This window comes from Nelumbo lutea, chromosome 7 (assembly GCF_056320005.1).
Source record: "Nelumbo lutea isolate HS-2025 chromosome 7, American lotus-T2T, whole genome shotgun sequence".
NCBI lineage: Eukaryota > Viridiplantae > Streptophyta > Magnoliopsida > Proteales > Nelumbonaceae > Nelumbo > Nelumbo lutea.
Genome location: NC_142690.1, coordinates 56,773,505 through 56,787,352, shown reverse-complemented (window position 1 = coordinate 56,787,352; position 13,848 = coordinate 56,773,505). Strand labels below are relative to the sequence as shown.

The window sequence follows — 13,848 nt, the reverse complement described above, 5'->3', positions numbered from 1 at the left end:
CAGAATCCTAGGATAGTAACTATTCGTATCTGATTAAAATGAACCATGAATGGATTTGAGGATTGCATTTACCAGTAATACTAAGCATGATCCCTCCAAGGGATGTCCAACTATCTTTCCCTCCCCTCCTGAAATATCGATAGATATAAACAGGAGAGAAAGCTCTGAGCACAGTGCTATCATATTTACATATGTTGAAAATACCAACACCTCCAATTAAGAGAAACCAAAGAAGCACAATTGGAGCAAAAAGCCATCCAACTCTATCTGTTCCATAGTGTTGCATGCTAAATAAACCCACTAGTATGATTGCTGCTACAATTACAACCACATCTGAACCAGAAAAAAATATAACCATTAGGCAAAAGCTATATATTCCAGATACAAGAAATGTGAAATGAACAAAACATATATAGAAAGAAATCTAAAACAATGAGAAAAATTCACATTTAAGGCAATACCAGTGCTCATCTTGGGATGATCAACCTTGATCCCTCCGGCAGCTGAAAGAACTGCCAAAACATAATTTCAATTCAAAATCTTTCAGTGGAAAGGAAGGAGACGGAACAGTAAAAGCTTCAGTGAAATATTCAAGAGTATTTCAAATGCATGATATAGCATTAGCATGTAACAATTGAACTAAAGATGAAACAAATAAAAAAAAATGAACTAAAAAGAATGAACATAGAAAGCAAAACCTAAATAGAAAAGGGTACAATTCAATGGGAGGGACAGAATGCTATTGTTGTGGGTGGTTTGAATATCCATGGTTCACCTCAACTTGACACAACTCAAAAACCTTGTTGAAATCCAAATGGTTGGATTCCACTCAACCGATTGAATGACTAATACCAGTCATTTAACAGGTTGGAAATGAGAGCCAGAGGTTGGCATGCAACTGACTGAAAAGCTTATTACTTTGTCTTTCGGCAAATAAGATTTTAAGGAGGTCAGAAACTCCTTAATGGCTGAAGCTGAAGTTGGGTAGCTTATTACAACCAAGAATATTTTATTATTTAATTATTTTATCTACTAAAAGACAAAGCAATAAGTCATTCAGTTCAGCAACTTAAGCTGTTGTCAAACAGCCCATTAGCTGAAACTATAAAATTATAAGACTAAACTGTTAAGCTAATTTGATTCACTGGTACAAGCAAGTGACATTTCTGCACAGAGGAAGTCGCTAATTTATTCACTGATTCAAGAAAAAACAACCTGAATTATATGAAGAATCCATGTTGGTTAGGCAGGTTCTTCAATGATTGCATGGCAAGAGTGGGCTGAGGGGTTCACGAATACCAACCTCAGCTAGATCTGTTTGATAATCAAGTCAAAAGATGCTAACATAAGCTGGAAAAAACCTAGGATTACCAGGTAATGTAATTATTTCCACCTAAAAGTAATTGCCAGTAGGGAAGACGGCCACTTATTGAAAAGCTCTATACATAGAAGAATCCAATGAAACCAACTCCACAGCAGGTTCACATAAAAATCAAGCTATTAGGAAGGTCATTTATTAAATGCAGCTAAGGGATGTATACCATAAAAGAATATATAATATTACACTTCCATATATCAAGCATTTGAAAAGCTAAGTTTAGTTCTATATTGTGTATCTCCACATCAGTGCCAGATCTCACGACCACAGCTTCACAGTTGCATACATCTTCAAGGCAATGTTTCAAAAAGTGCTGGAGGCCCTCCATGTGATATGCTAATGAAACAGGTGGAGGCATACAGGAGATACACAGATATTGTGCTTTACACAGGAGGTTTACAGTTACAGCCAATATGTTCTTACCTTTTAAGCCATTTAATTGCATACCCTGTTAGATGCTAACATGATACAGAGGAGGGAAACCTTCCAAACTTGTTTATTATAACATTTATAATAAAGCATTACAAGTAGAATGAGGACACCATTGCTTTAATTGCTTCAACATTTTAAATTCATTGAACATAAGATAACACACCTGTTAATGTCAACGTTATGCAATTTATGTAAATTTTTAATTCTGAAATTTTGATTTGCAACTTTGCAAATGATGCATTGAAGGCTGATGGTATTTATATAGTAATAGGTTATGAAACATCATGTTATGACACTTCAAATTTATATTTAAATTTAATGGTTTTATTATTAGAAACTGCAAATATGAAATTTACTAATTTCTCATATTTTCCTATTTTGGGATATTTACAACATTTATTTTAATTATTTATTAATTAAAAAAATCTATGCCTGGGAGGCTTATGCCTTATACCTTAGCATAGTCCACATTTTAAAGCATTGGTTCAATGAAAGATCAATCATTTGTAACAATTCCTTGGTTTTACAATCTTCCTATATAAAATATAGAAAAAGTGATAAAGGAAGAAAGAAGAATGGAGAGAGATAATTCAAGCATGGAGTAAGACCTGATATGGCTGGGGTGAGAATGCCATCCCCAATAACCATGCATGTCCCAACAAGGACAAGAATAAGGAGTGCATTCTTCCTGTACACATGTGCCTCCAACCATTTTTTGGTTTTTCCAGCAAATGACTTCTCAGGGAATATGTGTCTACTATATGTTGTTAGCTCCTCATCTGTCCGGTGTTGGTTTGGAATAGTTTTTACTTTTGCATGTCGACAGAGCAGCGAATAAAGAGCAAATGTTCCACCTGCAAAAGTTAGAGGGTAAGCTTAGCAGAAGATCAGTAATCCACCAATTTCAAGAGCAGATAAAAATAGAGTATCATACAGAGATGAACATTAGATGCAAAAAATTGTCAGAGACAATCGGTACTTAAGGGTGCTTATGGGTATCTCCTAATAACCATTATAAGAAAAATATTGCAAAATATCCAAATTGTGCCATTCATAGTTACAGACAATTATACGAACTTCTGTTACTTTTCTCTATTTCCTTAAACACTTTTTGCAACCATCAGACATATGCAATATTGTCTGAGAGACAGACATTCCTAGAATATATCAGAATATCTGGGGCATCATTTACCAAAGTGGCTAAAATCAGCTCTGCAGTAAATATTTAAATCTTAATGAGAGTTTGAAACCAACAACGGCACATTGATAACCAATGAAAATATGGGTGACAGCTGTTATGTTTGTCTGCTTTGTTTTACAGCTTTCAAGGTGGATTACAGAGAAGAAACAAATTCTCCACGTTTCCTTAAAAGAAGCCATGAGACTTTTATCATGGTCAGATCTATCAGTCCATCAAATGTCAAACTGGTAAACCAAGCTGGCTTGACCCCTCTGTTTAGTTGCTTATCCATAAGATCAACATCTTTTTGTCAGTTTACCTGCTGGAGTGGGTAAGATTGGAAGCGAGGGGCTCCCAAAAATCGTCATGCTTTCCCTATTAATCAATAAGAATAGATGTATAGAACAAACATGGAAAATGGCAAAACCACCCAATTCCTATAAGATTTCGATTCTTTCTTCATTTACCAAATGTGAGTTGCATTGCATATTAGAAAAAATAACAAAGGATAAGCCTTCACAAGGCTGAAACACAAAATAACATCGACAAAAAGAAAATCCACACAGAATAATGCAGAATAAACAAGTGTAATAACCTAACTTCCCCGGGCAATTAAGAAACCCAACCTACAAAAGAAAAAAGGTGCCACTTCCCAACCCATCTACACAAACAAAGCATGAACAAAGTTTCAGACAAGGAATTCATACTAAAATTTGAAGAATCAAATATGGACAAGAACCTATTTTGAAGTATCCATGTAGCACAGGCATAGACTCACACTCTTTAAGAATTGAGGCCTTATATCAATCTCCTGTTTCAAAAGAATGATTATACCTCCCTTTGGAGATGTTATAACTGAGCATGCATGGGGCCATCATGCAAAGGATCCAACACTGACTAAAGAAAAGATCAGGCTGAAATCATTGGATGTTGGCTAAAAGTTCAGGGTTGGGTGTTAATCCTGCCAGATTTTCAAGGACTAAAGAAAGAAGATTTTGGGGCAGACTTTTGGAGCTCCTTAATGCTTAATTTCTGGTTTTCTGATGTATTCTGTTTGTAAGTCTGTTCTGTTTTTGTCTGACTGTTTCTTGGGGGTGACCTCTTGTCACCTATGAGCTGTAAACACTTTTTGGTAATAAAATTTTTTCTTTATTTATCTTCAAAAAAAAAGGCGGCTGGCCACATCATCCTGTGAAATGCAGACACTATAATGCTCAAAATCTAAACACAAATTCATGGCCTGAGATAAATTTACCTTGACCATTATCATTAGCCCTCAAAACAATAAAGACGTACTTCAGGAGCGGAATAAGAGTAAGAGAATATATAATCAATGAGAGAGCTCCAATGATATCCTCCGGATCTTCGATTCCACGAGGGAACGTATTGTAGAAAACATACAAGGGAGACGTGCCCAAGTCTCCATAGACAACTCCTAGACTCTGGAATGCAAGCCGCAAAACCAAGACTGCTGAGAATTTCTGCACACAAACAGAGAAAACAAAAACTGAATCAGCACCCAACCCAAGATTCAAGCCCCGAAATCACTCTCAACAAGCCATAACCCATGCATAAAAAACAAGCAATAAACCCCTAAATGTATTCCCAGTTCCCATTTGAATGAGTAGAACGCACAATCAGTGGAGGACCAACATGTTAAAAACTAAAATTTCCAATACCAACTTCAATTTGACAAGTCAGAACAGTTTAGCAGTGCAGATAGTAAGATAATAAAAAGCCCAAGTATCCCAAAAGAAAAAGCATGCGGTATCAAAAGGATTTTCGTGATCATGGGTGAAGATTTCAAATGGAAAAGAAGAAAACAGGAAAACAAAAAAGAGGGACTAAAAAAAGGTGTACTTTCGCAATAGAGCAAAACTAATCTCACCTTTTCTCTGTACATATTCTTAATTCTTCCAGCCTCCTCGTCCATGGGCTGATCAAGCTTCTGATCCAAATCCCACATGCTCCCTTTGTCATTAGTATCTTCGTCAATTGGTCCGGATGCCATAGAAACAAGAAACCTTTCCACACGATTTCACAACCTTCTTACCCTTGCCCTCTTCCCCTTTCAACCGAGTTCAAAATTGAAATCCAAAAGTCCAACCATCCGACTTAATTGATTATTTCACTAGAACCCAAATTGCGGAAAACATCTGTCTTGCTTCAATTGGCATACTCAGTCCGGCACACGCGCCCTATGCGCCAAATAAGTAAAGCCTATCAAAACCCCAGTCTTCTTCTTATCCAATGCAAATCCTTCGATACCCAAATCACCAAGACGAACCTCCGCAGCAGAAATTAATTAGTAGTAACCAAAAACCCACCTTAGAGAAATAATTATAGTGACTGAAGCGCAGCTCAGAAAAGCAGAGGAGCTGCTAATTGATGCCAGCAAAGCTCAGAAAAAAGAACCGAACCCACCTGAGGTCTGAGGATAAAAATAAAATAGCTCAATATGACAATATCTCCCTCGCAGAGGAAAAAATACCATAATCCCTTTAATTTCTATTTATCCTCTCAATCATGTTTGACGGATTGCAATTTTCACGTGGGGTCAGCTTCAAGCAGCGAATATCAACCACAGAATGATAAAGCTACAAAAATCTCAAATACCCGGTACAGAATTCAGAGACTTCAGCCCTTCGGAGTCGGTGATCCCGCCAGTTCAGAGCTTTAACCATGTGGGTTCTACCTACAATAGCAGTAATCTAATGATCTTGCTCCCGGAAACGAAAGAAACCGAGAAAATGAACCCACTTCTTTCACGGAACTAAAATAGAAAGAACGAAGCCGATGACTCGATCACTGCTCCAGCGTCGTTTGTGCTGAATTTAGGTACGTCGTCCACTCGTCCCATCCTCTCTCACAGAGCAGAAATGGAGCGACGTCGAAACGTGTCATAAGGCACCAATAAAAGACAGGAGTAGAAGAAGACTCTCAACCGTCATGTGAAAAGAGAGAGAGAGAGAGAGAGAGAGAGAGAGAGAGGCAAATTGAAGTTTCGCTTCTTCTTCGGTTAGTTTTGGGGGAATTGATGATTGATGCGTACCTGTAAAAAGAAAATAAAATATAAAATTAGAAGAATAACACAAAATAATGAAAACAGCGGCAACTGGAGAAGGTTTATTTAGTGGAGACTCCACATCTGAGCCGTACGGTGGGACCACATTGTTAGTTTCTCCGTACGAGCATTTTACAGCCGTTCATGTCTCGTATATACTTGTCGTTGTCATATACTGTCGCTGTATAGAGACAGAGATATACGTAGGCTAGACTACTAGAGCTTTACGTAAAAAGATAAATTAAAGTTTCCACCCCATACTGTTGAGTATTGACACTTAGCCCCCGAACTTTAAAAACTCCAACACTTTGTCCTATTCGGTCAGATTTCATAAGCTTGTTAAAAATTTCTAAATCCTCAAATTACCCTTCTTTTAAATTTATTAGGCCGTTTTGCCCTTTCATAATTGCATAAACATTTTCTTCTTGAGAATAAAATAAATACGTTCCAATACCTTGTCAACATGATCTCACTATAAATCTCATGCATGGCCGGTCCCATTGCACATATCATGCATGGTGTGTCCCAAACTCATGGTTAGACCTGTTCATGCATTGGGTAGCTCGATGACCTAGTTTGGCTTGATTATCGAATGGACTTGAATATGATTTTTAGTTTGTGGGCTTGACCTCGGGCCTAAAAGCCCGGCTCAATTATTTTTTGGGTCGGGTTCAGGATTTGTCAAAAAAGCTCAGCCCAAGTCTGAATTTTTATAGTTCTTAAATCCTAAATCCTTAACTCGACTAACCCTTTCCTACTTTCCCTCTCTCCGGTGGTGACCAAGTCCTCTCTCTCTCTCTCTCCAGCGATGACCATTACTCTCTCCCATCTCATCCATGAAATGTTTAGAGCCTTTTGGAGTTAGCATCTCTATTGGGTCAAGCACTGGCGCCACCAACAAACTAGGTCCTCTCACTCTCTCTCTCTCTCTCTCTTGTTATCTTCCTTTCTCGGTCTCTTTATCTCCGGCGGTGACCGCTACTCTCTCCCATCTCATCCATGAAATGTTCAGAGCCTTTTGGAGTCAGCATCTCTATTAAGTCAGGCTTTGGGCTTTTTAAGAGGGTTGGGCTCGGGCTCAGGCTTGAAAAAAATTGTTAGTGAAGAGTAAAAACCTGGCCCGATCAACCCATGAAAAGGTCTACTCATGGTGAGATGTGAGATGTCGGATCATGTTGGTAGGTTGTTGGAACACATTTTGTTGGTAGTTTGTTGGAACACGTTTGTTGGTAGGTTGTTGTGACATATTTTGTTGGTAGGAGATCCTTGTGTTTCTTTCTTCTATTTTCTTGGGTCATTTACTAAAAACACTCCCTATAGTTTCACGAATTTACTAAAACCTACTCTATAGTTTATGTTTTACTAAAACATCTTTTATAGTTTGTAATCAATTTACTTAATCGATTAGATGAAGGTGGAAAAATGACACTTTAACACTAACGCACACTCAAATAAATTTAATAAAAAAACTAAAAACAAAATGCCATTTTTGCCCCTAGTAAAACACAAACAACCACTCTATTTTTCTCTAATTTGTCAATTTTTTTTTATACAAAAAAGTGTTTGGGTACTTTTGGAATAAACAACCATGGATCCTTACCCTTGAACATTTTCCACTTAGTTTAGGGGTACTTTTGGAATAAGCAACCATGGGTCCATGCCCCTTAAACATTTTCCACTTAATTTAGGTGATCATGTTACTATTTTCATGTGAAAAACAAATAGTTCTTAATAGAAGGTCGGTTAAATAGATAGGCTACAAATTATAAGAAGCATTTTAGTAAAATGTAGACTATAGAGTAGATTTAAGTATACTATAAGGAGTGTTCTAGTAAATGACCATTTTCTTCATTCAAAGTATGTAAGAAAGAGATAATTTGCTTTATCTTGCCCATTTTCATCATTTTGAAAATATCAACTTACTCATGAGAAGTAGTGGGAGGAGGGGTCCCAATAAATTTCATTTGGTCCAATGGGATAAAGTATACAGACCAAAAGAGGAAGGGGTTTGGAGATTTAGAAGAGTGGGATCTTTTAATAAGGCACTTCTTCACCCGTTGGGGAGGAGAGTGGTGGTGGAGAAATATGGGGTGGTTAGGTTTGGATGGGAATCAATGGAGCTTAGAGCTTCCTAAGGGGTTTATGTGTGGAAAGGTATTAAAAAATTCAACTACGAGTTTAAGAATTTCACTTGTTTTTCCTTTGGTGATGGGGAGGGGATAAGATTTTGATGAGATTATTGGAATAGGGTGGATAAGTTGGAGGTGGAGAGCTTTACTTAGGGTTTAATGGATCTAGTGTCCAAGGAATAGGAGAGCTTTACTTGAAGGAGAGGTGGAAGAAGGTTTTGACTTGCTAGAAAAACTAGAGGGGACAAAGGTTTCAAACCACTTGAGAGATGAGCTATGGTGGAAGGAATGTTTTAATGGTAAATATACAATCAAATCCTGCTACCTCAAGCTTGTGCAAGAATCATTTGGATTTTGATCAGGATGAAGGAATTTGGGGCAATTAGGTGCCTCTAATGGTGGAAGCTTTATCTTAGCTCATAGCTATGGATAGTGTGCTATATGTATTTGTATTGTACATATTTGTATTTATACTTTTTTCAAATTGAGCTTCTATGGATTTGTATTCCTTTTATTGCTTGGTGGTGCATTTGGAAAGAAAGGAATAGAAGATGCTTTGAAGATAAATGCTAGAGCTTAGAAAAACTAGTGATGGCTATTGGCAAAACTTCTTTTGTTTAGGTTTGCAGTATCAACCTACTCCAAAGGGCATTTTGAAATTAATTTTTTCCATCAATTTAATTAAGGGAAAATTGTGATAGGTATCCTGTATTTTAGGCCGAGTCCCAATTTAGTACCAGTACTTTAAATGGCAACAATCTAGTACCCAAACTTTCAATTTGTCACAATTTGGTACCTGGTGTTAAATTGAAAATAAATCATTATCAATTTCGACCAATGCAAGTGGGAACCACTGCTCATACTTGCATTTACAGAGAATCCGAAAACCAGCTCCCTCACGCTGGTGGTGTCAAGCGAATGCGCTGCCGGAGAAGACGACTTGTTGCCGGTGCCGAAGAGACAACCAGGGCCAACTAGGTAAAAAGTTATTCCTCCTCCTCTAGCTCCCTCTGTTTTTCTTTTAACAGTAACCACCATTGCAACTTCGGGCAGCGGCGGTTTCTTCGCCCACCCGCGCTCCCTCTCTTTCTTCTTTCCACTTCTCCTTCTTTCTTCTTCTTCTTCTTGGAAAATCCCCCTGATTCGCCGTTTCTTCCCTATGAATGAATAGACGCGACGGCGGCGTTTCATCATCGCTGCAACCTGCAACTTGTCACAGCAGGGGACATGAAATCGGTTGGGACCAGAGCCAGAAGTGATCCCTAAGCAAATCCGGATCGGGGACCTGAAATCTGTTTTGCCTCCTGCGCCTCCATTGTCTCCTCCAACGCTGCTGTTGTGAGGAAATGGGTCTACAAAATCCGCCACTTCTACAGTGCCCGGCGCAACCAACTAGTCGTCGGCCTCGGCGTTCAGTGGCCCCTAGATGACCCATCACAAGCATATACATTGCAGCTCTGCGTCGGTCGACACTGTTTAGTCATTCATCTCTTCCACGCCCGGTATGTCCCTTGAATCCTCCATTGGTTCCTCTCTGACTATCAAAATACCTTTGTTGGTATCTGGAACTATAGTGATAAAGCCAAGCTGAGGGAGTCGAAGCACAACCTGTCTGTTTCTCGTCTTATGGACGTTCAATGTGTTGTAGCAGCGAGAATGGATCTGAGTTTGCAAGCTTCCATGGAGGCCTTGGCGGAAGCAATTCTTGGCAGAGAGGGCGTCACTAAGCAGAGAAATTACAACGAGTGATTGGAGTCATGGCTTTCTTTCTAAAGAACAGGTGCTCTATACTTGTGTTGATGCATTCGTTTCATCAGAAATCACTAAGCCTAGAATGGGGTAGGTTGTCTCTTCGGCGTCGGCAACAAGTCGTCTTCTCTGGTGTTGCATTCGCTTGATACCGCCAACGTGAAGGAGCTGGTTTTCGGATTCTCTGTAAATGCAAGTAGAAACAGTGGTTCCGAATGATGGTTATTTTCATAATTCTAATCGATAATCGAAATAATTGGGGGTATTTAGGACTTTTTATTTTCTAACTAACAGAAATTTAACATCCGATATCAAATTGTCACAAATTGAAAATCCAAGGAGTTTTATTGCAAATAAAAGTTTAGAGAGAAGACATCTGGATTGCGTGATTGCTTTTGATGGTGATGATAAGAAATATCAGATGTAGACCATGAAGAATGTTCTAGGTCAATGAGTCATGATAATTACCAATTTGGTGTGGGACCATCGAAGATATCGTGCTGTGGTCCTAAAAGACAACTTTTCCGCTCTCCACTACGATTTATCCACCGCATTGTAAAACGTGGGAGGTGGTGGTCCTCCTGTCTCTCCATCACGACCGTCTGATCTGTCCCACCACATTCGTTAATGCGGTAATCAACGTAATTGGGTTATTGTCTCCGTACGATCTACCATCTCTCGTATTGTTGCGATACGAGCCTACGACTCTACGAGTACGAGATCCAGCACGGTCTAGACACTAGACGGTTGGGCCTATATATTGGGCGGAGAAATTGGGGTCCGTTTGGAAACCTAATTTAAGATACATTTGACATTCTTTATTTTAAAGATTTATCTCTTTTTTCAGTTAATAGACATTGAATTTTTTAGGATAAAAAGTTAAAATAAGAAATGCCAAATGCAGCTTTAAAGATTCAACGAAGGAATAAGCTATTCAAAAAGGTTTCTGAGCTATCTTGATTTCTTCACCAAACATACTTAAAGTTTAAAGGCTGTCCATATAGGGCAGCTTCTGGCTTTACATGGACAGCCTATGAAATTGTGTTTGGTGAAAAATTCAAATTACCTAAATCTGGCCTAAATCAAGTGTTAGTCAGTTTTTGGAATGTACACTTTAGCCTCTTTAAATAACTTATTCCGAGTAAGGTTTTTAAAACCGATTTGGACAATCAACCGGTTAGGGGTATGGTTTTTGGGTTAAACATTAGAGCCCGTTTTGACAAAAAAATAAAAAAAATAAAAAAATTAAGAAAAATAAAAAAGGTTAAAACCGTTTGAACAGTTCGAATGATTAACTGCTCGAGTCAACGATTTGTTGGGAAAAATGGAACTAGCCACCTGACCGGTTCCTGGTTTTTTCCTGTCTAATCGTCCGGTCCGGTCCGATTTTAAAAATCATGATTCCAAGTGCCTCGAGGTGGTTCAACCAATTTAAGCATAATGTTCAGCTAAGCCCTCCTAAAGTAATTCGGATGAACTGACACATCAGCTACATAGCGGGCTCTAGAACCAATATTAATGCCCCACATCAAGAGTAGAATACATAGTATTTATAGTGAGAGATTAAATGGTTGTGGGTACCATATATTTTGTATATATTTGGTATTGATGCTGCATAACAGTGATGTATATGTGTAGGTTGAAAGCACCGTTTTTTGAGAAAACAATGTATTTTTTTTTTGTTTGAAAATGTTGTTGCTAGGAGGATGTTTCTTGGGGTAACAACAATACCTTTTATTTGGTATTAGTGCTCCATATATGTTTTCAACATTGGTACCCATTATAAGAAATCCACTATCACATCATGTCGTTGTTGGCAACAATAAGCTTCAAATTGAGAAAGCATCGAATTCGGCGTTTCCCCAAACCATGTCTTCTCGATTTTCAAAGTATGATTTAGAGCACAATTTTTTATGAAAAATGTTTTCAAATATGTTGCCATTTTTAGGAGTACCGATTTTTCCAATGTAACGCTGATGTATCACCATTTTCTGAAGCAACGACATTAAAGCCAAACACCACCTTTATAACTTGATTTCAGTTAATCATATCTTCTCCCAAACGGTCACTATGTTTTATCGCTTTGGAAAGAATGTGGAGGAATTAATAGGCCCCACCCAAGTTGGAAAGATCTTAGATGAAAGAGAGAGTAGAAAGTAAATTAAACTATATGAAAAATGTAAAAGAAAAAGTGTTTAAGATACTGATTAATTAAAAGAATAAAATATATCGAAAAGAAAGTCGGAAGGATCTATGGACTAGTAGTATATATTATAGAATATACAAGAGCAGGTGGGTCGTGAAGTAAGACTTTAAAACATAATTGATTCACACAACCACGTGAAGGACATGTTATAATAATATGTTTGTAGGTCTTCTCGATTAATGTGGCTGATTTTTTTGACTTAGTATTTTATGGTTCTAAAATATTTTTATAAATATTTTTATATAAAAGGTATGTCAGTGTAGCAGGCTCCGGCCGGACAGATGTATGCAGCCTTATTTATGTATATATAAAAAACGATTTTTAATAAAATATTTTTATATATAATTTAAAAGAAGCCTTTCAGTCACTCACCATGTTTAGTTAAAATAATAAATCGTTCAATTCAGCCATTTCAGCACATCGTATATGTACGATAGTTGTCTTAATAGAACAAAATTAATTTCTTATTCTTATTTTGTTCTAATATATATATATATATATATATATATATATATATATATATATATATATATATTTTTTTTTTTTATAGTTTAAACACATGCTCCACCAAAAATGGTGCCAAAAAGCCAACTGGTGTATTGAAACCAACTAGAAGGTTGATACCTTTTCCTTTGGGCCGGCGGTTCAACAATTTAAGTAAATGGATCAATTTCTAATGTGATCAATATATATATATATATAAAGAGTTGGAAAGATCATTGGTTGAGTTGATTAATAGTTTCTCTAAGGCTATGTTTGGTTTGAAGGGAAAGGTAAGGAAAGGAAGGCTAGGTTTCCCTGTCTTTTCCTTCATTTCCCTGCATTTCCCTTCAAACCAAACATAACCTAAGAAAACATGCTTGAGATTGGTTCAAATTAGAGTTGTGAAGGGGTCATTAGTACAAAGGTTTACAACTTAGGCCGGGTTAGCCTAAACCCAGACCAAAAAAATAGGGTTGGGTTGAAGTTTGTGCTCAGGTTAGAGTTGAAAAATGAAAAGTATGAACCTAACTTAACTTCATATTCGTATGTATTAATATCATATAAATATGTTCATATATATGTATATATGTATGTAAAAAATTTTAAGTTGAAAGGAAATTCTTTTTAAATATGATGGCTATGTTTTTTATACATAATAATGACAATATTCAACTCTTAGGGTATAGGAAATAAGTACATTTGTTAAAAGGAAGTAGAAAATGAAAGATTCTAGTGGTTTCTTTAATTATTTTGCAACGAAAAAAAAAGAAAATATCGAATTTTGATAAACAAAGATCACACCCATGGTAGTGTGTAAAACCCCAATTAAAAAAAAAAAAAACACTACGTACCTACTGAAGATTGATTTGCACAATATTCTGTGAATAAACCTGCTTTGGTTCTCCCTTACAACCTTGTAAATGTTTGGCCTCCAAGATATTCCATACAAAGCAGCAATAGATCAAAGCTCTGGTTCTCTTGGTAGAATTCAATCCAAAAGAAAAGGCAGAGGGAGAAAAGGGTGGAGTGACTCTAGGAATTGTACCGGCAATCCTATTAGTGATTTAGGATTTTAGTTAGGCAAAAAGAAGTTTCTCATTAAACCCTAGGGTCAACCATACACTCCTTTTATGAAGGTAGATTCCTATTGCAATTAGGAGAGCTTATCTCATATGTTTCTCATAATTACAATTAAGTCCGTACACTAAAATCTCTCTTAGTGATTAC

At 37.1% G+C, this 13,848-nt stretch overlaps 1 protein-coding gene and 1 long non-coding RNA gene across 3 annotated transcripts in view; one reads left to right on the top strand and one right to left on the bottom strand.

The window, feature by feature from the left end:
• LOC148846511 (potassium transporter 10-like) overlaps nucleotides 1-6,093 on the bottom strand; it is a 33,407-nt gene extending 27,314 nt beyond the window's left edge. Inside the window, exons 1-5 of the mRNA XM_088952773.1 lie at nucleotides 4,879-6,093; nucleotides 4,246-4,471; nucleotides 2,419-2,664; nucleotides 462-512; nucleotides 73-333 (exon numbers count right to left, since the gene is read on the bottom strand). Of these exons, the coding sequence (XP_088808899.1) occupies nucleotides 73-333; nucleotides 462-512; nucleotides 2,419-2,664; nucleotides 4,246-4,471; nucleotides 4,879-5,001 (907 nt within the window). The 5' untranslated portion in view covers nucleotides 5,002-6,093. The remainder of the gene's footprint in view (nucleotides 1-72; nucleotides 334-461; nucleotides 513-2,418; nucleotides 2,665-4,245; nucleotides 4,472-4,878) is intronic.
• A 2,883-nt stretch (nucleotides 6,094-8,976) lies between these two features.
• LOC148846510 (uncharacterized) lies at nucleotides 8,977-10,305 on the top strand. Of its 2 annotated transcripts, none has more exons than XR_016101942.1 (2): nucleotides 8,977-9,161; nucleotides 9,355-10,305. It is a non-coding gene; the product is annotated as an uncharacterized LOC148846510 (long non-coding RNA). The 2 variants fall into 2 exon arrangements; XR_016101943.1 differs by having other exon boundaries at nucleotides 8,977-9,168.
• Nucleotides 10,306-13,848: the final 3,543 nt, after the last annotated feature.